This window comes from Gopherus flavomarginatus, chromosome 9 (assembly GCF_025201925.1).
Source record: "Gopherus flavomarginatus isolate rGopFla2 chromosome 9, rGopFla2.mat.asm, whole genome shotgun sequence".
In the NCBI taxonomy this organism is placed as follows: domain Eukaryota; kingdom Metazoa; phylum Chordata; order Testudines; family Testudinidae; genus Gopherus; species Gopherus flavomarginatus.
The window spans coordinates 87,257,245-87,281,890 of NC_066625.1; the positions used below are offsets into that span (position 1 = coordinate 87,257,245).

General features: G+C 40.5%; 2 protein-coding genes across 4 annotated transcripts in view; one reads left to right on the forward strand and one right to left on the reverse strand.

The window, feature by feature from the left end:
- The window catches only part of MAP2K1 (mitogen-activated protein kinase kinase 1), a 63,700-nt gene extending 51,737 nt beyond the window's left edge, over positions 1–11,963 (forward strand). For all 3 annotated transcript variants that reach the window (XM_050967592.1, XM_050967593.1, XM_050967594.1), the window contains 5 exons: positions 3,756–3,963; positions 4,281–4,345; positions 7,392–7,453; positions 8,609–8,654; positions 11,013–11,963. In XM_050967592.1, coding sequence (XP_050823549.1) covers positions 3,756–3,963; positions 4,281–4,345; positions 7,392–7,453; positions 8,609–8,654; positions 11,013–11,126 — 495 coding nt within the window. In that variant the 3' untranslated portion in view covers positions 11,127–11,963. The remainder of the gene's footprint in view (positions 1–3,755; positions 3,964–4,280; positions 4,346–7,391; positions 7,454–8,608; positions 8,655–11,012) is intronic.
- A 4,787-nt stretch (positions 11,964–16,750) lies between these two features.
- Positions 16,751–20,526, reverse strand: SNAPC5 (small nuclear RNA activating complex polypeptide 5). The gene is made up of 3 exons (XM_050967625.1): positions 20,283–20,526; positions 18,474–18,563; positions 16,751–17,479 (listed from the first exon to the last, which is right to left on the reverse strand). Exons 1-3 carry the CDS (start codon positions 20,370–20,372, stop codon positions 17,378–17,380), a joined length of 282 nt encoding a protein of 93 aa, XP_050823582.1. The 5' UTR covers positions 20,373–20,526; the 3' UTR covers positions 16,751–17,377.
- Between the last annotated feature and the right edge of the window lie 4,120 nt (positions 20,527–24,646).

The following is a 24,646-nucleotide window of genomic DNA, read 5'->3' on the forward strand; positions in this document are numbered from 1 at the left end:
CACAAATGTGGGGACACTGCCACGGTTGCCCAGGAGGGTTAGGGGAGGAGGGAAGCAATGGGTGGGGTTGTTGCAGGGGCATCCCCTAGAATGGCATGCAGCTCATCATTTCTGCGGGATCTCTGGGGCTCTGACACAGAGCGGCTGTGCTCTCTGGTTCTCTAATACATTTGCCCCATATCCTAGGCAGGACTGACTCTATTTTTAGACAAAACATAAAGAAGGGAAGCCAGGAGCACCCATGACAGCAGCAGACAGTACAAAACGATTAATAACCATCATCTCATCACCAATTTACAATGGCAGACAGTGCAATAGGGATGGTAACCGTCTCTGCTACCTTACAAAAGCAAATGAATGCTGCTGTGTAGCACTGCAGTACCGCCTCTGTCAACAGCTTCCAGTACACATACGGTGACAGTGACAAGGCAAAACGGGCTCCATGGTTGCCATGCTATGGCATCTGCCAGGGCAATCCAGGGAAAAAGGGTGCGAAATGATTGTTTGCCGTTGCTTTCACGGAGGAAGGATTGAGTGACGACATTTACCCAGAATCACCCGCGAAACTGTTTTTTGCATTGGGATCTCAACCCAGAATTCCAATGGGCAGGGGAGACTGCGGGAACTATGGGATAGCTACCCACAGTGCAACGCTCCGGAAATTGACGGTAGCCTTGGTACATGGACGCATACCGCCTAATTAATGGGCTTAGTGTGGCCACGAGCACTCGACTTTATACAATCTGTTTTACAAAACCGGTTTATGTAAAATCGGAATAATCCCGTAGTGTAGACATACCTTTAGAATGGATCCTGCTTTTCAGGATACTGTCTTCTCCATTTGTCATCTGAGGTGCGTGTCAGATTAGAAGTGAACCAGCAATTTATGTTGCAAACTTGAGATTTATGGGTGCTGTTAAAGGGCAAAAAATTGTCACAGCTCCTCACTTTTTGCCCCGGGCGCTGGTGTTTTTGTTTCTATTTTTCTTCTGATCAGGAACACTTGAGGAACAAAATGTCGCATAGCTTCAGTTTCCACTGACACGTCACTTCCACAGGTTGAAGGTATAGCTTGGTCCAACGGCATTGTATTTCAGAGATCAAATCATGGTAGTGAAGCTGATTGTTCTCTGCAGTAGTGTTTGAAGTTCATTCTTTTGCAGGCAATTACTGATACTGCACAGTGTCTCTCTGAGCACTGTTTTTCAAACTGTGGGCGAAAAGGCTCTGCTGGACCATGATCATTTTGCACGCAACACCTGATTTTGATGTCTCAATACAGTGAGATTAACTTGGAGCTATTTTCTGTCTCCTGTCCACTACACATGGTTTTGATGCACTTAGTGCCATAAAGGTCATTTTCATGGCTACTTCCATGCTGCCTGCTACATCTCATTCATTCACTTTTGTTTTTCATCTAATACTCTAGAATTTATCCGCCTTTGGGGTGGCTTCCTTGCTGCCCAAAATCTGGTAGTTTATTCTAAAAGGGCTTTGGCCTCAGCTCAGGTGGGACACTGGGGAAGGTCTAAGTATGAACTCCCAGAAATAGTATGTGGTTTAATAAAATACCAGTTACACTTGTCATAGTGGTTCAAAGTTGTCATTGGTTAAAGAATTTAATGGCTATAGACCACTCTGACATCCTACAGGAATATGAGACTGTAAACTCAGTTTAGAAGGTATGAGTGCCTAAATGCGTTCATTCGAGTCTTTGCTCTTCTGGAGAACTTAAGGCTCAATAAAGAAGGAGGGAAAAGGGCAAAATTAAATTTTGTATTGAGCCTTCTCAAAGAAAAACATGTATGGGAACCATGTGGACTAATTTTATACACTAAAACTACAAGAGGGAGAGTGTTTTCAGTCTTTACCACTGTTTTGGGTTTTTTTGGCCACACAATACTAATAAAGCAAGTGCAGTAACCGACTGTATATTTCAGTCTGTGTTTGCACTTTATACACTGTTCGCATGGACATCTTGAGAACCTTTTCAAGTTATTTTTGTTGGAATGGCTGGACTAGTTAGTGTGACTATACCTGAAATACATGTTTCATTTCCCCAATGTGTGATTCAATTTTAAAAAACAAAACTATATTTTTAGTTGATGATTTGCCATCTGTTAGAGAGGCTCTGACCTACATGCTTCCCACTTGCTGAAAGGGTAGGTTGGCATGAGTGTGTTTACCATATATACTGCATTTTTCATCTTTACATGAGATGTTTTTTTTTTTTTGTCCCTTCTGTGCTCTAAGCTTTCCTAAGCAGAACACAATCCCGATAATGTTTCAAAACCATTCAGATGTTGAAATGTATCTGCCCATCCCACATGGAAACTATTTGAAATATTTTCTTACATTGTTTTTACACTTGTCAGTAAAGCACTCCAGGAAACCTACACACTGCATTTTACAAGCCGAACATATGTTTGAATAGGACAGACTATCACTTTTGAAAAAACCTTTCAAATAATTTAAATCTGTTTTTTTCAGAAGTAAAATAAGTGTTTTGAAAAAGAAACATCTGAAATTGGAGTTTATTGTTGAGTAATAAGTACATTCTCCACAGTGATAAGTTTTTCCTTTTTATTTAAAAAAAACTTAGTTGAGTCATTGAAATTGTATAAGAACAAATATTTTTAAATAGTATTTTAATACTCATGAACAAATGCTAACTTTCCCTATTCATTAACTACAGGAGCTGTGGTACATATTTCACCTCTCCTGAGTCATGCTATACAGCCCACAGTTGGCAAATTACTCCTTTGAAATACAGTAAATAGATACACACTGATGTGTTCAAGCCCCTGTTTCATTGTGTCACAGGAAAGTTGGCCTTTTAAGAGGTTCAGAGTCCAGCTTCTGTTCTGTGCCTAGTTTCTGCCCAGAGCAGAGTCATTCTGGGACTGGGTATGGGAACTGTGAGCTATGCAACAGTGCAATGGAAAGCGAAGTTGAATTTAAGGGTTTTGCAAAATGCACTACTGCACAGTCTACATTTTCCGTGTGCCCTGGAGAGCTAAGGCAGGGGAGGTAATATCCTTGATTGGACAAATTTTTGTTGGTGATAGAGACAAGCTTTTGAGCTTACACAGAGCTCTTCTTCAGGCTTGGAGAGTTGTCCGTCTCAGATTGCCTGTCTTCCGGACAGAACTCTGATGTAGGTAGAGGCTGGACCTTGAACCTCCTTAAAAGGCCAGCTTGCCTTGTGACATTTAGAAAATCTTTAAAGTTTCCCCCTCTTTATTTCTTTAGGAAAGGAGTGAATCCTTGATTGCCCCAAAGTAACTTTTATTTTCTTATTTTTTCAATTTACATGTGAGTTCTAGCAATGGATTCTATTGCAATACTAAGATACTAGCTCAAACACTAGTATTTTCTGTTGCAAAAAGTAGTAAATCACCATTAACAAAATGCTTTAAATACTTCATTAAAGGTAAATTTCTATAAATTTAACTGAATTGGGTATCTGAGTTGTGCTACTGACAGTTAGTGATTCAATTCAATGTTTATTTTTAAATTGTAATGATGGTCTTTAATTGTTAAAGATCAAAGTACCTGAGGTTTATGGAACTGATGAGAATTCAGATTCCAGACACTTTTTAAAAGTCAGTTATGGACTCCTTGACTGCCATAATGATTTTTTTAAAAAGTCATATTCATATGCTCACGTGTTTATTTTATCCATCACGCTTTCCAGGTTATTGCAGTGTGTGGTTTTCTTACCTCTTACAATGTTTTGGCTTTTCTTTTCGTAGCCGGAAAGACTCCAAGGTACTCATTATTCAGTGCAGTCAGACATCTGGAGTATGGGATTGTCACTGGTAGAAATGGCCATTGGCAGATACCCAATTCCCCCTCCTGATTCCAAGGAGCTGGAGCTGATGTTTGGCTGCCCTGTGGAGGGAGACTCTCCAGTTTCTGAGACTTCACCCAGGCAAAGAACACCTGGCCGACCAATGAGCTGTAAGTGACTGATGCTGTGTAGCATGTGAACAGTGGATGGGTTTGATGGGAGGAATACATAGCCCAAAGGTAGGGTGAGAGGGTGGAGAGAAGAGGGAAAACTGGATTCACGCTGTCTCCTTCCAGCTTCATGGAGATCCCAGAAAGAAGCTATTAGAAATTTGCTGCCTTTGTCAAACAGAGCTGTGCCTGTAGCCTTCCCCAATGGGACAGTGTGTTGGAAAGAGCAAAAGCGTAGTATTGTCAGACTGAATGTATTTCTACCTTATTTTACAAACAGTCTGGTTTATTTTTCTATATGTATCATCCATTTGTAGCCTATGGACCAGACAGCAGGCCTCCAATGGCAATCTTTGAACTTCTGGACTACATCGTCAATGAGGTAAACAGCTGTTTACATCTATTGGAACTCCCTTTTAAACTGTTCATTCAACCATATTGCTTTTTTTTGTTTAGCGTATATTGTAAACCAAGCCTCTTAGCTTATCCCTGGTGCAAATGCACTGGCTTGAATGAAGTTACTAGAGTCCTGCGTGGATACAAAATTTGTATCATCATCCGATCCACAATCCGCAAAAATGGTCTGTGGATATCCACGGATATAAAGCTGATATCCATGGATTTGCAGGGCTCTAGAAGTTATACCTGGGATAAATTTGGTGTCATCTATTGTAACCGAAGATCAACCTTTAAATAGGTCTGTGGCTTTCCAATGACACATGTAGTTAGGAGAGAGGATGGCAGAGTAACATCAAGATGGCAGAGTAACATCAAGTCCCTGTCTTTGTTTTACCACTATAATTGTTGTCTCTCTAAAATAAGAGTTTAGTTACAATATTAGATTGTGTCAATTTTGAAGTGTGGTTTTGTGTTTTAAGACAAAAATGCCTGTTAAAACTTGTTACCAAGATTTTCACTGAATTCCCCAACTACAGCTGAACTGTTATAATTCCAGTGCTTGTGCCTTTATTGTATCTTCTTCTATGTGCTGACAAGGGCTGACGTGCCATAAAGAACAAGAGAAATCCCAGTACCAAGGGATCAACAAACTACTAACTACCAGAGTCAAAGAAATTAAATATGATGACTGGTGATTCATGTATTGGCATTTCTAGGACACTCATAATTACCAGTCAGCATTGATGTTTGGTTCTCCTTGAGCACTACATTTTGCCTGGGTTACTGTTATGCTACGGCAGGGGTTCTCAAACGGGGGGTCAGGACTCAGGAGGTCGTGAGGTTATTACATGGGGGGGGTCGCGAGCTGTCAGCTTCCATCCCAAACCCCGCTTTTCCTCCAACATTTATAATGGTGTTAAATTAAAAACACATTTTTTATATCTTTATAATGGGGGGTTTGCACTTAGAGGCTTGCTATGTGAAAGGGGTCACCAGTACAAAAGTTTGGGAACCACTGTGCTACAGCATCTGTTTCTAAAAGACAGAACTTCTCTCATGCTCTTATTTCAGAGAGCTTTACAATACCTCTCCTTGGGTCAGTCGAGCAGACATAACACTGGGTGTCATTGCAGAATCTGACGCTTTGGACTGAAAATGAGGATGTTAAAACATCAAGGCTGATATTTTGCTTCAGCTCTTATTCCTGGCTGCACTGAGTCTTCAGACACTGGGATAGAGAGAGGCATTATTTTGGATACAAATGAATGTGTATGCATGTACACACTTGTATTTTCATCATCCTCACATAAAATGCCTTCTGTCTTTTTTATAAGTGTTTATTGATGTTTCATGTTTGTAATCCATTAGCTATAGATATAGATATAAAAAGTTGGTGCCAAGTCCATGACCCCTGGAAACACTTCTCATTCCATAGTAAATGTGTGCACACGCATTGCCATGGAAACACTAAGTATATGTTTTCATTCTTGAAATACAGCTGGTTTTGGCTTATTTAATACATTAAGGCCCTGACTGTGCAAACACTTACACATGTGAGTAACTGTGCATAAGAGTAGCCCACTGAGTTCAATAGGGGCTACTTATGTGCATTAAGTTACTCACTAGTGTAAGTGTGTAGATTTAACTCTAATCCAGTAGTTAACGACATGGGAGGAGAAGGCACTGTCTACCCACCTTTATATAAAATAACTCTTGTCTTACCAAAATGCTTGGATTTTAGCTAAAGATTTTTAATTCAGAACCTGACTGTACTAATTCCCTGTGGCAGGATATTTAAATTAGTCTTGAAATCTTATGCAAATAAAGATATGTAAATGGCCTACCCCCACTGGAGGATGGCAATAGATTCAAATCGAATCAGACAGTACATACTTGCTGTAAGGCTGCTTGAAGCCCTCATTGTTGGCAGCTATACATAGAAAAATTAATGTGAGCTGTGCATGGTGCTTAACAGCATCTGGGTCCGTCATCAGCAGGTAAAATTTCCAGAGAAAGGAACTGTGATGAGGAGCATATAACTAACATGGCGACATTACACTGTTCATTTGTAACTTTCTGAAAACAGACTCTTCCTTCTGTTTAGTAATGCAGGTGAGAGTGCTTTCTTCTTTTAATAAGACACTCAATAAGTTAACATTGGATTATGGCATTGAATCACTGCCTATCATTAGAGACAGCTGGGAGTAGCCCCACCCTAGTGAGAGACTCAGGAAGCCTCTAGTTAAATGTGTCACATGGACTCATTCTAGGCAGGGTTAGAAGACACAGAACTTAAAACGGCAGCATCTTGTCTACCTGAACGCTCCTTATTTGGCTGCCATCGGCGGAGCTGTACCAGCTGTGGCAACAGCAGGAAATGTGAAGGAAGAATCCTAGTGTAAGCACGTGTAACTTGCATTCCCTTCTGCAGCCAGCCAGATCTGTTGGCCATTGTGGACTTGAGGTGGAGCTCTGGCCCCACCTCCTCTGCAGAGACTAGTGCATGAAGCAACACTAGCCTTGAGAGTTCATGGATTCACGGAGCACAATGACTCCACTGTACTGGGTCACAAAGTGGAGAAGCTCTTTTCCTCTTCGCCTGGGCTCTCACAGGAGGTGTTAAAAACTTGTCTCTAAACATTCAAAGGGAGAGTGTCCCAGTTTGTATAATACACAATATGGTAACATTTCCTCTTCGGCCAGCTGTCCCCTGAGCACCTATAGTTCAGCCATTGCTAATGCCATTCCAAAAATTGGCCAGTGTTGATTTGTAAAGTGTAGTAGGATTGCAGCTTTTGTCTCTGAAATTACGTGTCCATGTATTTAATCTCCACTGGTCTGAAAGCAAGAGTCATCTGGTCCTTGCGCCAGTGCCTCAGCCATGAAGGACAGCACAGATAGTGTTGCTGTTACACCACAGGGCCCAACAAGCTATATACAGACTTATAACACACAACTAATCAACTCATTGAGATGTAAGAGCATCACTCATTCCTTTTGCATTAATCTACCATTTATTTCATTTCCAGCCTCCGCCAAAATTGCCCAGTGGTGTTTTCAGTCCTGAATTTCAAGATTTTGTGAACAAATGGTGAGTGTTTTATGAGGTGATTTAAGCTTCCAGGGGACCATATGTGGGATATCAGTTTTGCTTTTAGTCAGAAAATGTATTTGCTTTAAAAGGATCCTAACGCTAAGAGATTAGTTCTTTCTTCAAATATGAACGCTGCTACTTTGTGGAGCTGTGGACAAATGTTTTCACATAGTCAGGACTCAGTGGTCTTTATGTAATGTCAACTGCAAAAGGAAATACAGTACAGACTTGGGGCCTGATCCTGTAAACTCTTACTGCTGGGTGTAGTGCTTACAGCCATAAGTAATCCTATTAGAGGCTTGCAGGTTAAGAAGTGCTATATCCAGCAGGTAAGGGTGCAGAATCAGGTTCTGAATCATCTACATTTTTGGTACTTGGTCCTGTCTCCCCACAGTGATTATTTACACTAGAACTTTCCCCAGTTATGCAAAGATTGTGTTTCCTGTGGGCACTCCAATAATCAAACTTGTAGTGAATTGGGTGTTTTCTGTGTGGATTCATTTCCTATGGAAATTTTACACTTGAAAAATTACGTTTAATTTTTAACTTGTATTTAACAAACCCAGAATTTTATTTCTTTGTTCTTGGGGCTGAGGTGTTTTGACTAACAGGAGCTGCAGCATTTTCAGCTCCCAAGAGGAGTAGGGGACATTGACAAAACACACACTGCCACCAGCTCCTTCCAGCTGGGAGGCTCAAAAGGGGTCCCCCTTGCTCCTCCTCAGTCAGAAGGATGATATTGGGGGAAGGGATTTCCATGCCTGGAAACATCCATATTTTGCAGACTGAAAATTCAGTTTTAACACACAAATCCCAGGAATCCTTGCCAGCTGGGTTCCTGTCATGTATTCCTGCCCCTACAAGACCACACATACAGCACAGCGACCGGGATAATTTCATATATCAAGTTACGGCCTAGACTGAATTTCATACCCATTTATGAACACCTAAAAAACCGGTAATTGCTTAGACCCATAAATGTATATAATCAGTGGGAATTGCATCACTATAATGCTTAGGGGTGCAATAAGAAAAACTCAGCTAGGACGCTGAAAAATTGTTCAGCACAACCTGCTGGTAAAGCCTGTCCTTGACCAGAGAAAATGACTCAATACCTTTGACATTTTCTATTAACATTTTATGTTTTCTTAGCTTAATAAAAAATCCAGCAGAGAGAGCAGATTTGAAGCAACTCATGGTGAGTAAAAGCTCTTTGCTCAGTTAAGAGATTCTGGTCCTTATTAGATAACCCAGTACTGTAGCTCTGAGGTTTGGTCCTTCAGAAGAGCCCAGGTAGAATTCCCAGCTCACCTAAGCAGAGGGAGGCAAACATTGGTGTAAGCCATCTCTTCACTTGTTGCGACCCTGTGGCCAGCAGGGCACCAAACTGGCTTCTAGCACAAATTAGTTTGAACAGTCTCCTAAGGAAAATTCTGCCAACCTGGATTTGGTGGATGGCATCAGGCTCCAGCTCTGTTCCTTCCTGCCCCAAGAACAGCCCCCCCACCTCGTCGGCCAGGAAGAGTTGACATAAAAGGTGGCTATTTCAGGATCCCCCCACACTGCAAGCATCCTCGGCTACCCTATAAAGGCAGCTTTAAGGTCACTGCACTACTCTAGTGGGTCATTGCGACCTTAGCAGGACTGAGGATCCAGCAGTTTTAGGCCAAGTATCAGAGGGTAGCCGTGTTAGTCTGGATCTGTAAAAGCAGCAAAGAATCCTGTGGCACCTTATAGACTAACAGACGTTTTGGAGCATGAGCTTTCGTGGGTGAATACCCACTTCCTCAGATGCATGTAATGGAAATATCCAGGGGCAGGTATATATATGTGTGCTAGCAAGCAAGCTAGAGATAACGAGGTCAGTTCAATCAGGGAGGATGAGGCCCTGTTCTAGCAGTTGAGGTGTGAAAACCAAGAGAGGAGAAACTGGTTCTGTAATTGGCAAGCCATTCACAGTCTTTGTTCAATCCTGAGCTGATGGTGTCAAATTTGCAGATGAACTGAAGCTCAGCAGTTTCTCTTTGAAGTCTGGTCCTGAAGTTTTTTTGCTGCAGGATGGCCACCTTAAGATCTGCTATAGTGTGGCCAGGGAGGTTGAAGTGCTCTCCTACAGGTTTTTGTATATTGCCATTCCTAATGTCTGATTTTTCTCTACGGAAAAGGATAAATGGACACAAATCAGACATTAGGAATGGCAATATACAAAAACCTGTAGGAGAGCACTTCAACCTCCCTGGCCACACTATAGCAGACCTTAAGGTGGCCATCCTGCAGCAAAAAAACTTCAGGACCAGACTTCAAAGAGAAACTGCTGAGCTTCAGTTCATCTGCAAATTTGACACCATCAGCTCAGGATTGAACAAAGACTGTGAATGGCTTGCCAATTACAGAACCAGTTTCTCCTCTCTTGGTTTTCACACCTCAACTGCTAGAACAGGGCCTCATCCTCCCTGATTGAACTGACCTCGTTATCTCTAGCTTGCTTGCTAGCACACATATATATACCTGCCCCTGGATATTTCCATTACATGCATCTGAGGAAGTGGGTATTCACCCACGAAAGCTCATGCTCCAAAACGTCTGTTAGTCTATAAGGTGCCACAGGATTCTTTGCTGCTTTTACAGTTTTAGGCCCTTCATTTGGGTGGTGATAGGTCCTGTCACTTTTTAAAACCAGGATCTTAATAGAAACATCTTTCTGATATTAATTACAATGAGGACAGATTATTTACCTCTTAAACTTCCCTTTCACTGTTTAAATGAGCTGTAAACAGAATGGTCTTTGCTTTAATTTAGTAATTAAATTTATTGGTTATCTTCAGAGGAAGAGACAGTAAGTCCCATGTTCCTTTACTGTGGCTGGTCATTATCTCCTGGAACATCTTGGACTGTTTTGAGGGAACATACAGCTTCCCTTTTTTTACCATCAGAGTATTTTTAGAAGAGCGAACATCAAAGGATGTAGCAAATTTGCAGCACGTGGTCCCTAATCCTGCAAATTACTCTGCTTGGGCAGACTCCATTCACTTCATGCAAAGTAACTTGCAAGATCAGGGCCTCAGTCTGCAGCAGAAAGGGAAGATGAATTATGACTTCCTCTCTCCCAACCATAAATCATGGATGTGAAGAGGTAACAGGATAATTTCCATCACTTAATCTAGCAGAAATGTAGCACTATGTATGAAGGCATAATGCTTAGTGCATTGTATGATACCTTTCTTGGATAATTGTGACTCAAACGTACTGCATACTAAGGTGATTGTCTTTGTAATCAAACAATTATACATGTCACATGACAGAGTTCCTCGAGAATGTTTTGCAACACATTGCTTCATTATACTAGCATAGAAGACCTAAAAAATGAAATGAACTAATCTGTTCTAATCAAATCATGTTGAGTACAATGCAAAATAAAAGGACAAACATGAATGGTGAAAGTAAATTAGATTAAGTTTTATTTCCATGTTAATTATTTTTAATGTTTAACTGTTTTAGTCTGCATTCCATTATCTTGTTCTTTAGCTCATTCTTTCTTTCTGTCTCTATATTATAGATTCATGTTTTCATTAAGAGATCTGAAGCTGAGGAAGTGGATTTTGCAGGATGGCTTTGTTCGACTATAGGTCTCAACCAGCCTAGTACACCCACGCATGCTGCTGGAATTTGAATATTGACAGCAAATCTTGTACTGTACATCTGTTAAAACAATGCTATTTTGGTCTCATTTCTCAAGCTTATATCTGTTAAAATACGTATTTCACCTCTTAAGGAAGGAAGTCTGTTCTAGCATGTGCCAAATCCTGTTTGTTTTAAATTTGTCCTAAATTAATTGGTGTATTGGATTACTTTTACTGACCAAAATGTTTGAGATGTTGAAATTATAGTGCTTGCTGATTAAGTGAACTTGGATATTTTTTGTGATGGAAATCTCACTGGGAGTACTTAGTCCCAGATTGTTTGAGCTCTATCAGGATTCCTTGTAAGTTGGTGGTACTGTACTTCAATCATGCTTATCTAGTCTCCCATACAAGGTTGGTTGTTAGAGATCCTCCTAAACAATATTTGTCAAGCATGCTTTCGCTGTTATCAAAATGTGCATCTCAAAGTTAGTCATAATGGTTCTGATCTTACTTTTGTGTAGAGAACTCTTCCCAGTTAAAAGGGCAAGAGTCCTGTATTGCCATGAAACACAAGGTATCATGACTACTTTTAGACTTGTTTATATTTCTATATTTATTTTTAAATGTACTGTTATACTTGGGATTGTTTAGTAGTATGTCTCCTTTAATTGGTATTTTTTTAAAAGTAGCTTTTTTTGAATGTCCTATAGACACAAGAGCTAAAAGTGCATCAGACTTGCTTCCTTTTAACCCAACTAAAGAAGACTTATGAAAACTGTGTGTATAGTGTCTAAAATGTATGAAAATCCTTTGAATTACATATTCTTTCAGATGGTTAGCAGTTTAATCTCTTATACTAATAAATATATTATCAAGTAACTTTAGAGGATGGGTATTTTTAAATTTTTCACTGTACGTTGGGATTAATTGGAATTTAACTGACACTCTACAGCTTTGTTGCAGGGTGGGTGCACACATAAAATAGAACAGCTGTTTAAATATGTTCAGGAAATAAGCACCTGTTTGATACTATTGTGTTACATAAACCCCTTCCAATTACCATAAGCTCACATAGGCCTTTTCTATTGACTTTTCACTGTCTCATGTTGAAGTGAACTGGAATCCAATCCTCTTTTCAACATACATAATACAATCACCTGGGTCAGCTTGAAAAAGGAGTTCAATACTAGCTTCTCTCTAACAGCATCACATCCCCTATTTCTGAACAGAGCGCTTTTTTCTTACACATTAGGTAGAGGCTAAGACCTTCAGTTTACATTTTATCTCTAGCACTGTGCTGAAACCATTGCCTGTGTTTTGGTGCCAATATGCACCATAAGAAGTGTTGTTTACTCCTTCTCAAACAAGAACTAAGCGTCACTACATGACATTAATAGGCAACAGGTTTAAAACAAACATATTTCTTCACACAACACTCAGCCTTCACAACATCAGGCAAAGAGTGCCACAGGTTGACTAAGACTATAACTAGATAAATTCATGGAGGATGGGTCAATCAATAGTTATTAGCCAGGATGGCTAGTGATGATGTCCCTAGCCTCCGTTTGCCAGAAACTTGGAATGGATCACTTGATTACCTGTTCAGTTATTCCCTCAGAAGCAGCTGGCATTGGCCACTTTCAGAAGACAGGATACTGGGCTAGATCGACCATTGGTCTGACCCAGTATGGCTGTTCTTATAATCATATGTTCCTGTTGCTGCAATTTGCACCTGCTGTGTGAAATCAGATGCTGGTTCAATTGTAGCATCTGGTAGGTGAATGTATTAAGTGTCCCCTCTCATTCTACTTGCTCCTGTAGGAGATGAGGGACTTTGTTTCTGCCCCTCTTTAGCTGATGTGGTTAGGTGCTATTTTGCAAGTGTTGTCCAAGAGTCTGATGTGTACCTTGACCTTGTACTGTATACGCTTTACTGACCTCTCCCAAATTATGTAGCATGAACCCTGCATATGTGAGACTGGTGTGACACAATATATCTTATGTAAACAAGCAAACTCATTACCTGAATCATCAGAAAACAAAACAAATAATGGACATTTGAGGGCACCATTTCCCATTGTCAACTGGGTTTCTTAAGCCAGTTTTGACTGCTAAAAGCAGTCCCTACCCCATTGTTTTGTGAGGATTGTTGCATGTTTTAATATTTGCTCAGCTGTTTCTAAAAATGTTCTTTTTGCAGAGGAAATTGTGTAGCCCTTGCTATTAGCATCTGGTGCTATTCAATGAGAGAGCATTCTGCAGAAAGATAGCAAAAACAAAAATCCCACCAAAAACCAAGTGATTGGGAAATCTTATGGAAACAGACATTTCTAGAGCTTTCTGGTTCCAGCTGGGCCAAAAATACTCAAGACAGCCTTTCTTGTGGTAATCTCACATTCTGTCTCAGCAGCAACCCAGAAATGCAGAGGCAAGTGAATTTAAAGATCACCCAAACATTTGAGAGAGGTTTGTTAAGAGGAATGGGAAAATATCTGAATCACTCTTTACCTAATCTGAACCTGTTTGGCCATCAGGACTCTTATCAAGGAATGATAGGGACAGAATAGATATAAGATCAGTAATAACCTTCCCTGGAAGCAATTTTAAGAACAGCATACATGCTCTTTCAAATTAATTTTACCTTTAAAAAACACATTGAAAAGTAGAAAACCTTTTGTGGTATACAAGACATCCTATGCTTAGGCTTGGAAGGATTAGACTTTTTTAATTGGTAAGTGTCAAACAATTTCACTCCATGCACAGATGAAAAAATATTTCCATTGATAATAAAAATTTAGACAGGCAAAGAGAGAAAAATGCTGCTTGAGAAGTTAGTTTGATTTAAGGATATTTAATTTGTGTATTTTGACATGTGATGTTCACAATCTGTTTTAACAGTTATAAAGCTTTAACTTTTTGAATCTGTGTCTGTCATTCAATAATTATCTAACCCCTGCCTTAATTTCCTTCAACTGAAAATGTAAATAGATAAAAACAGGAAAACTTCTTAAACATCTGTTGAAATTTTAAAAATTGAATCCTGCTACCCCTACCTAGGCTTATGGTAAAAGCACCGACAGCTTTTGACCAAGCTCTTGTACACCTAGGCTGAAGATTGGAAGAGTATCAATCCCATGGGGTTTTAAAAGCAAAGAACCAAACTAAAATTGGATCCCATTCTTGATATTACTGTCAGATAATTGTAGTATGAACATCCAGTACTGTCCATCTAGGGCCCACTCAACACTGGCTGAATCAGTTAAACTCATTTTAGATTTGAATACTGTTCTATCTCGTTCAAGTTTATGCCACCATCATCATCATCAAGTATCTGAGCACCTTCTATGTATATTATACCTAAAATAAGCCCTGTGTGATTTAGTCTGTCTCAGCAAAGAAAATACTCAGCATTTTTTTTTTTAAGTTAGACTTCCTTTTGTATTAGTGAAGGCAAGGAAAAGTCTGCTTTGGCCTTAGAATGGAAAGTGGTGAGGTTTCTGATGGCGTAGGTCCAGTGGGAGTTCATTCAGCAATCTGTGGCTGGCCCCCATGAAAGCACTACTTCCTGCACAGATAACCTTTACCCTCACTAGAGACACTTACATTGTGATTGAGGAGCAAAGATGTTGAACACAGTCCTTGTCCTGGAATTATGACTTCGACACACTATTCCTTGGGGAGCCAGTGTAGAGAGCTGAGGGCAAGTTTGATGTGCTCACAGTAGCTGCACTGCTGTATTTTGTATAGTTGGAGTTTCCTGCAGGCTGATTGCTTCATGTCCACATAGTTTGTATTGCTGTAGCCCAGCTGGGAGGTGACCAATGCAGATATTATTGAGGGCAGGTAATCCACCACCAGAAGAAGATGGAGACGTTTAAACAGCTGGGCACTGTAGCAAACAACTCATTCTAAGGAAGAGCTTAGCATCAGCAAGGAATCCAGGAGCACTCCTAAATTGCAAACTGACTTGATCAACTGTGGATATGCATCATTAACCAAAGGAGACTGGACAGTGGCTGCAAACTCAGTGCTTTCCTCTGACATCAGTATCACGTGTCTTGCCTGGATTCAGCTTCAACAAGCTTTTGTTCAGCCATGAGCTGGTCTCATCCAATCACTAACTTGCTGAAACTGGCATTGTTGTACATTGCAGAGAGAGAGCACAGCTGTGTTCATCTGCATATTGTGTACTTGGACTGTATTGCCAACATTGAGCAGAAGTGTACAAAGCATTGATCCTTGGATGATACTCAAAGTAAGGCATCTGGTGGCAAAGGAGCAGCTTTTCCATCACTAGGGCTTTGAGCCAATGCTTTCAGAAAGGACTTAAACCATTCTACCACATTGCTCAGCACTCCTGCCATCTACCTGAGTTTCTCATACTTAGCAGGATCAAATACTGCAGAAGATGATGGCAGGCTGCCTCCATCCATCAACAGCAGATAAGCCATCAGTACTGCTAATGCTGTATCCATCCACTCGGCTGGCTCAAATCCAAACTCTTTGGTCCCCCAGTACAAACCATGTTTAAATGGAGTTCAGGCTAAAGTCCTGTCTCTACTAGAAAACTATACCATATGTACACTAGTAGTGGCCCAGAACTCTCAGAACACATAAATCCTATTTTGCTAACACTTATCCACACATCCAGCAGCGTGTTAGCCACTGCAAGTGCATATGGCCTGAGTGGAACAGTGGCAGGAGGCCTAATTGTAGCATGCAAGTTAATTTGCTTGTTTCTTGTCTACATTAGCACTACAACTTTAAAAGCAAGCATAGGCTAAGAACAAGTATTGTTTAGATTTCCTCAGGGCAAGGTTAACATGGTGTAAAGTATGCCTTTACACACACTTGCTACCATTTTAGACACTCAGCCAACAATAACATGCCAAAATTGTCCAGAATAGATGAGGCCTAAGGCTAACTGTTACAGAACATGTTTTGCAAGAGAAAGGAGGGCAACAAGCTGTTGCTGTCTCAAGATATAAGGGGAAAGAGTCGGATCAAGTGCCAGCAAATATACTCATCTCTACAAAACAAAGGAATGACACAGGTTGTGTCCCGCTAGCCTTACAAACTCTGTGTGCAAGAGTATACACTTTTCAAAAACAATCCCTTTATTTTGACATTCTAAGCTAAACTCGGGACATATCCGGCCCAGAAACGTTCTGCCTAGCCTCCCCCAGCTCTAATGAGTTTGGGGAAAAGCCTGCAAATCATTCTCCTATACAAGATTGAAACTTCAATTACACTCAGAGCCAGGCTGAACTTCAGCAACAGAAGATGATGCTATCCTTACATTCTAAAAGTTAGTTTCCGTAACTACAAACCAAAGCTAAGCTTTAACCAAGAGCCAATAGTCTTTCCTCAAATATTTTCCTACAATCGAGGGCAGGAGCTATCTAGAAGTTGGATCATGTTTTATAACCACATCTAGGACACTGAACATATTGCAAACTTCCCCCTCCCCATTTGTTAAATTAGTAAAATGACTTATTTGGTTTTCTACTAAATTTTTGTGCAGGGCTACTATTGCTAGGGGAGACATCAACAGGAGCTTTAAAGGTTAATCCTAATCAACACTGGAATGCTTTACACACATTTTATAAATCAGATTTTTAAAATCTAGTGTATAAACATTTTATTAGTCTGAGAGGTTGACAAGGATAGCTCAGTTAAGATATTACTTTTATTTTCTATTTTTAGCAGCATAACACAAGTTTGGTTTTCTATGCCTTCTAACATCTATTTAAGGAATGATACAAGAATCAGCTGCAGTGATTTAGTATCTGCAAGTCATCAGGAGAGGAAATGCTTTGTCTACTGACAAGTGCAACACTAACTTATTAGTATAACATTACATGAATTCTGGAAGGGCCATCATTTTTCATTTCCTAGATCACTTTAATTTCCTAATCTCTACTTTTGTGGAATTACAGTTGGAATAGTTATTGCTTTAGTGAACTAAATTAGTTAACAACATTAACTTTTCCCACCTATATACAAACAAGTAGTAAACTACATTTTAGGCTTTAAATGTAAAAGGGATCATGCTACATATTTGTGGAACAACTTTTCATTCTTTTAACATCCAAAACAAGATTTTGACAAGCTTGTGTCATCTGTGCCACCAGTCTAACCTCACTGGAACCCTCCAAGAGTAATTTTCATTCATTTATGTAGTTCATGTCTGTGTACAGCACCAAGTAGAATCTCATGGGAAGTTTTGCTTGAACAAAGGGGAATTTCCTGAGTCTAGGATAAATAACACCAGCTGTCTCCCATTTTCCCCCCCCCTTCAGGAGTCCGATTCATCCTCCTCTTCCTCTTCATGGTCTTGAATACTTAGCTGTAATTCAGTTTGATTGATAGCAGCCTCATTGTCCATCTGCCCAAGAGTCTGGTATAACAACAAGTTCAAGTTACCAATCAAGAGAAATAGTAATACTGAGCACTTCTATAGCATCTTCCCTCTGAGAATCTCAGTGCTAATAAAAAATGAAATAAGCTTCAGCACCTTTCAGAACCTCAACAACCTTTTTAGAGAGAGACCTTTCCGTACTGGACTCACTGAATAATAAAGCCCACTGAGCTGGTAAGCAGCAACTTCTCCACAGCATAGTTTTAACTAGTTCTAGCCTTATATATTTAGCAAAGAGTTACTATCTGACAATGCACCAAATTTCCATCCCTTGTAGTATCCTGGCTAAACAAAGTTATAGTAAAAGCTTTATACTTCCTTGCTTACAGTATGCTGCTAAGCTTTACTGACTGTGAATTAAAACTGCGTGAAGGCAAGGCAAGTGTTTCCCAATCCAACTCCCAGAAACAAGCAGGTGGTGTTAGGAGGAAAAGAGGGAGAAGTCATTTATTTGGTTTCTTAGCTTGTGAGTACTGTAACAATATAAGAGGGGTAGGCAACCTATGGCATGTGTGCCGAAGGCGGTATGCGAGCTAATTTTCAGTGGCACTCACACTGCCTGGGTCCTGGCCACCGGTCTGGGGGGCTCTGCATTTTAATATAATTTTAAATGAAGCTTCTTAAACATTTAAAAAACCTTATTTACTTTATACACAACAATAGTTTAGTTATATATTATCGACTTATAGAAAGAGACCTTCTAAAAACGTTACAATGTATTACTGGCACGCGAAATCTTAAATTAGAGTGAATAAATGAAGACTCAGCACACTACTTCTGAAAGTTTGCCGACCCCTGCAATAGAAGAACCTTATGTAAAATGTTTACCAGAAACTTCCTCATATAGAGTGACTCAAACAAGAACAGATAATATTTTGTTGCTTTCATATTCTTTGATACTTATGGTTCTATGTAGTATTACATGAGAAATGAGTGAGCCTTCTTCCTTTCAAAAGGCAAGAGTGTTCCTTACTTTTTGAGTCTCCTCTGTGATACCTGGTGGAGAGACCATTACATTCTTCTCTCTGGAGCTAATCATAGATTGAAGGGCCAGCTCTTCCACCTAGAAATAAGATATTGGAATAAATCTTTCCAGCAGTTATTTCTTTGTGCCTGTTAGCAAGATACACTCAAGTTCTATTTATTGTTTTTGAAGAGCGATAAAGTAGCCTTTTGAAGGTAAATTCCAATACACTGAACTCATAGTACCAACTGTTAAGAGCTCTTGTGATGATCTTGATGCGAACTATATATCTTGAACAAACATGAAGCTACACACCAGGTCCTGTATCATTTGTCTGGTGGAACAGCCCACAGCATAGGAACTATTACTAGTTAATAATACCTTTAAAATTACAAATTCTACTTTTAACACAATATGAAGAAAACAAGAAGCAAGTCTGAATATAAGCAATTCACCAAAGATTGCTACATACTGGGTGGCATACTTATACCCCTTTACTGGTATTTGACAAGTCTAATCTATTTCTGATACATACAAAGAAGCATGTGAAACTGAGCAGAGCTTTGTTGCTCTGCTCACATGCTTTTCTGAAGTTAATTTTACAATACCACATCTTTTTAAATATGGTGAGAGCTAAAGGTGATAAAGTGATGGACATCACTTCTGAAAACTGTGATGCTGAAAACTCTGCACATACCAGCATGCTTCTGAAAGACATTATATCCCTTGCCGGAAATGATATATGATCAGTGCATTCCCTGGGTGAATTGTCTATTAATATAATTTTGTCACCTTTCTCATACTGCAGTCTTGGCATCTCACACACAGTCACACTCTGCCTTGCAAAACTTGACGGCATTCAAACAATTGCTGCAGGAAATAGCTACGAAAAGGGTGTATAGGTAGGTCATGGCAAGCTATCTCCTAAGCGCTGTAATGAAAGGAGCCTTCATTCAAATAATTTTTTCAAAGAACAAGTGCACTTAGTTAAATAATTTACGTTAGTATTTTGCACATATACACTTTCAGTTAAGGATTTCAAAGTGTTTTAAAAACAACTGAAATAAGCCTTACAAAACCTCTGGAACAAAGACATTATCTCTGCTTTAAAGATGAGGAAACTAAAGCTATAAAGCAACAAAATGATTTGTCCGAGTTTACAGAATGAATCACTTGGAAAAGAAAGCTGGAGTCTTGACTCCCACGCTCTTGCTCTAACCACCAATCATGCCTCCCAATTTTTGAAGTATTTTTAGTTATTCAAGACATAAGTAAAATCTAGCTAACTACATCATAATGTCACTTCTTCTTTCAAACAGTATACAGTGTGACAAAAAAAGGAAAATAAAGGAACACACAAACAAATGCAAAATAAGAAGTTTCTGCTTGGTTGTCTAAAATGTCTCTCTTCAATAGACAAGCAGAGATTGTACACTGGGGGGCTGAAGCTGTGGTTACAGTTAGAAATCGGGATGTAGATACTGTTTTAGAAGTTTACTGTTTGAACCATTTGAAACTATTTCATTTCAAGGGTTAACGAATCGAGCAGCTGGGCCCGCCCTGGCCGGTGAAGGGCCAGCCGGCCTGAGGCTGACGGCGCTTACCGGTTACCATCTTACACCCTAGGTAGGAGCGCGGCCACACAGGAAAAGCACCGTGTACCGAGCCCCCTTCCCTGCAGCTGAGCCCGCCCGTGGGCGGGGGAGGGCGAAGGGCCGGGCTCCAGGGGCAGGGCCTGGCGGAGACAAGCCTGAGGGGAGGAAGCAGGCAGCCCGGGGGGGGGCGGCGGGAGGGTCCCCGGGCCCGGGCCCCGCTGACCTTGAGCCGGTTGAGCTGATCGTGCAGCGCCGCCTTCACCCGGAGCAGCGTCTCCTCCTCCTTCCGCAGCTCCTGCAAGCGGCTCAGCATCCTCCCCGCGGCGCAGCCCGGCCGCCTCAAGCCCCCTGGCGGCGGCGCCTCCCCTCAGGCGCCCCTCCAGCCGCAGCCACGCGGCGCAGGCCGATGACGCGTCCCCTGAGCGCCGCGCGCCGCCGGAGCGGCTGGGTAAGGCGCCATCGTGTGTGGGCGGAAGTGCTTCGGCGGCTTCCGGCCCCGGAGGAGAGGCGGGGCGGGTCGCTAGGTGACAGCGCCGGCGTCCCTTCGCCGGCTCCGGGGGCGCACGCCAGGCTCGGCCACAGCCGCCGCCGCAGGCTGAGCCGGGGGCACGGGCCGGGGGAGAGCCCCGCCCGCCTCAGGCTGCCCCCTCCCCGCGTGCACGCGCCGGCGTGTCTTCCTGAGGGAAACTGGAACCGCCACGTGCAGCTGCCAGTGTGTGTCTGGGGGCCCCCCACAGCTGCCTCCTGCTGGGCAGAGCGGGAGGTGACCAGGCAGCAAGTGTGACGAATCGGGACGGGGGGGGGGGTAATAGGTGCCTATATAAGACACAGCCCCCAATAGCGGGACTGTCCCAATCGAATCGGGACACCTGGTCACTTGAGGGAGAGGCCCCAAGTTTGGTTGCTGTGATCGTGGCCCGAATAGCAGCTGTCACCCAGACAGGGTAGGGCCAGGCTCACCCAGCAGCGAGCCCAACACTACAGGCCCTTCACCCATTCACCAACCTCTATTCAAGTATTTTAAGCGTGGGTTCAGAGCCCTCCTGGTTTTCGAAATGAGATATCTTCGCTACAGGCTGGGACAGATTGCCAAATGAAGGGGTTAGGAGGATGGAAATCACAGTTCATGATGTGGCTGACAAAATCTAGAAAGCAGGATTTCACTGGTTCAGCCACACAGGATGAATGAAAGGGATATGGTGAAGAGAGCATGGAAGGAGAGGAAAGACTCAGAGGAGAATGAAGGAAGTAATGGATGGATTGAATCAAAGCTAGTAAGCAAGTGCCTCAAACAGATAAAGATGGTAGCTGCTTGGATGATGATTCCAACCGCAGATGATGGGGTAAAGGGAAAGAGGAAGATTTTACATCATGTGTATTGACCTCAATTGTCCAGTGCAGGCTTCGAAGGGAGAATAGGCCCACTATAACTTAGGTCTGTTCGAAAACATAGGGTCTGATCAACATGGAAGCAGGTGAAAAATTTCACATACCCCACAGCCCACAATCATAGGTCTAGTATTTTAATGAGTAAATGATTGTCTATTCTTCTAAAGGTTAAATTAACAGGCCTTTGAAAGCTCACCATTTAAATGTCTCTCTCATAACTGTAAAAAAATAGATGTTGAAAAAAAGGGATAGAGATATAAAACATAAAAGGCTGTGAATATCGAGGGTTTTTTAAGCTTTTGTTTAAGGCTTGAAAATGTCATAGTGATAATCAAAACAGTGTTATACTATTGTAGAAGCTTGAGACAGGGATATTAAGATATTTACAAACATCTTGTATTGGAAAGTGAGGGATTTGTTTTCAATTACAAGTCTGTAGCATAGCCAGAAGTTCAAATTTCTCTCTGGTACCATCCACTGTTATGCCTTGTCCTCAAAACCATTCTGTCCTTCATTTCCCATTTCCCATGGGGGAATAAAGGGTTGACTACTTAACACTTGAATATGCAATGGTTTTCTCAAGGCATTTGTCAAAGAACCTTAAAAACATTATTTAAAAACCTTATAATTCTAAAAGAGTAAAACATGGCATAGGACCCATACGTTAATTTGGTCCTGCTACAAGGCAAAACTTCTTACTCCTCCATAGATCACCATTGTTCCAAATGCACTAGTACTCTTCAGTCACTGGGAAGTTTACATCTTCCATGTGTAGTAACATAAACAACATTATAGCAAAAGTGCAGCTATAGTACCAGCTCCAAATACATCCATATTGTACTCCAGCTGTGTACACACAGTGGTTTCTTAGTCCTTCCTGAAATAAGTTAATGATTTCGTGTGCTATTTAAGATGCAATCCAGACTCATGCAACTCAGAATAGTCCTCTGATATTTGGGATGGATGGAGGTTTGTCACTGATACTTTAAACTTGGAAGAGGAAGTTATCAGCTGCCAGACAAAGTAACAGCTGAAGGAAACAAAAAAAAAAAAAAGGCATGAAGCAAACAGAAGAACTAAGAGGCACACTGGTTTCAGTCACTTGTTTGTCCTCAAGCCCCATCACATGCTAAGGATGGTTTAGGAAGGGTATATTTAAATCCTTGGGCCAGTCTACTCTTTTCACCACCCTCTACAAAGATGATGGAAGATGGGAAAACAGAAGGAAAAATCTACAGTAAATGAATGAGTATAAATAACAATCAAAATTTTTATAGGAAGTTATATTATACTATATAAGATTAGTAATAAACTTGAAAATCAGTGCCTTTGATGAAGGTATCTTTTTGCCAGACTATAAAAAGCTGGCTATTTTCTCAATGCATTAAAATCTGCCACTTTCACTTGATTTATAGGGCCTACTTCTATAATCTGTTGAAAGTTGTTCAAGGATCTAGCTTTGGTAAACGGCTATCTCCCCCCCTGTAACTTTTGCCAATCATATTCCAAACAAAAATTATTCAAGGGAGGTAAAAAGAAAATGACATTAAAATAAGTACAGGATTTAGGTGATTTGTGATAGCATGATTTTATTATTGTAAAGAATGTTATCTGAGCTATCATATGCTATATGTTAGGAAACTAACATACCAGTGATTGGTTGTTAATTGGAAATATGTACAGAGTTAGATTAATTTTTACTCAGCCTCTCTTTATCCTAAAATGGAGAGGATTATTTAAATTCTTGAAGACAAATTGTACATTTGGTTCATAAACATTGTGGAATTTAATTTTTCATGATTTTGACTCATGTTTTTGGGCTTTGCAGTCTATCAACAAAGAATTTTTGAGAAAAACACAGGATCTCTTATTTCTGCTTCAGTCTTAAAAAGAGTATCCGAGGGAATAACAGGAAAGTAGAACCTCATGGTTACAAAAACCTTGAGAATGAAGGTTGTTCAGAGTTATGAACAAAACATGACTGTTCTTTCAAAAGTTTACAACTGAACACTGACTTAATACAACTTTGAAACTTCACTGCACAGAAGAAAAATGGTACTTTTTTTTAAAAAGTTTACATTTAACAGTACAGTAATCTGCTTTTTTTCATCTCTGCTGGTGCTTGACTACGTACATCTTGTTCCAAATGAGGTGTATAGTTGACAGGTCAGTTAGTAATTCTGATGTTCGTATCTGAGGATCTACTGTATTTAATTTAAAAAAAATAGCAAAGAGGTTTTCCGAAAACTGTTGTTTTTAAATACGAGTACTAGTCTCACTTTCCATTTTAGCTTCCCGAGTCTTGTCAGAAATTTTATTAAATGAGCTTATTAAACAGATTAATATTTGGTCACTTTGTTTGGGAAGTTACATTATTTTTGTAATAAAAAAACCTGACAACTTGTATATCTAAAAAGCTAGAGGGAATTTGAAATATTTAGAACCTGATAGTAACTCAACCCAACTTCGTATAAACATCTTTCAATCTCACCTGTAACTCTAGCTACTAATGTAACCTGTTGAATGCACATTATTTCAGACATTAGGTTTATAAACCTAATGAGAATTTAGAAATATCCATTTACAATATTTTAGTCTGATATAGAGCTCTTGTGATTACTGTTGTACCCAGTGTGAACAGGTGCAAGTTAAGGGTGCTTTTCAGTAGCTTATGTGTATAGTAAATAAGGGAGTAGCCCTGGACCTAAATGTCAAATCCTTTACACCAAATTGTGTTGCATATAGGGTGACTAATACAGTATGAATGTCATATCTTTAAACATTTTGCAGTCACTAACCATAACCAGTTGTTATACCATTGCTGCACAAGGGAGATGGGAAATAAGCAGTCTACTGTAATGACACAATCTTAATGCTCTGCTTATCATATTCTTCTAGTTGAAGGCTAATTGCATATGTATCTAGTTTATGAGCATGGGTTACTCTCATCCTGTTCTTCCCTTGCTGTATTTTATATTACACATTAGAATCTTTAGGACAGGATTTACAAACAAACAAACAAAAAAAACAATGTAGGTCTAGAGTAAATGGGGTCCTAATTCTCATTAGGCTCTTAGTTTCTAAAATCACCAAAACAGTTTTAGTATCCAAGAATAAAATACACTTGGAACATTTGCCTTCATTAGTTTGGCAAGAGGAGGCTGACTAAACCGGCATGGAGATTTCTACTTCTCAACT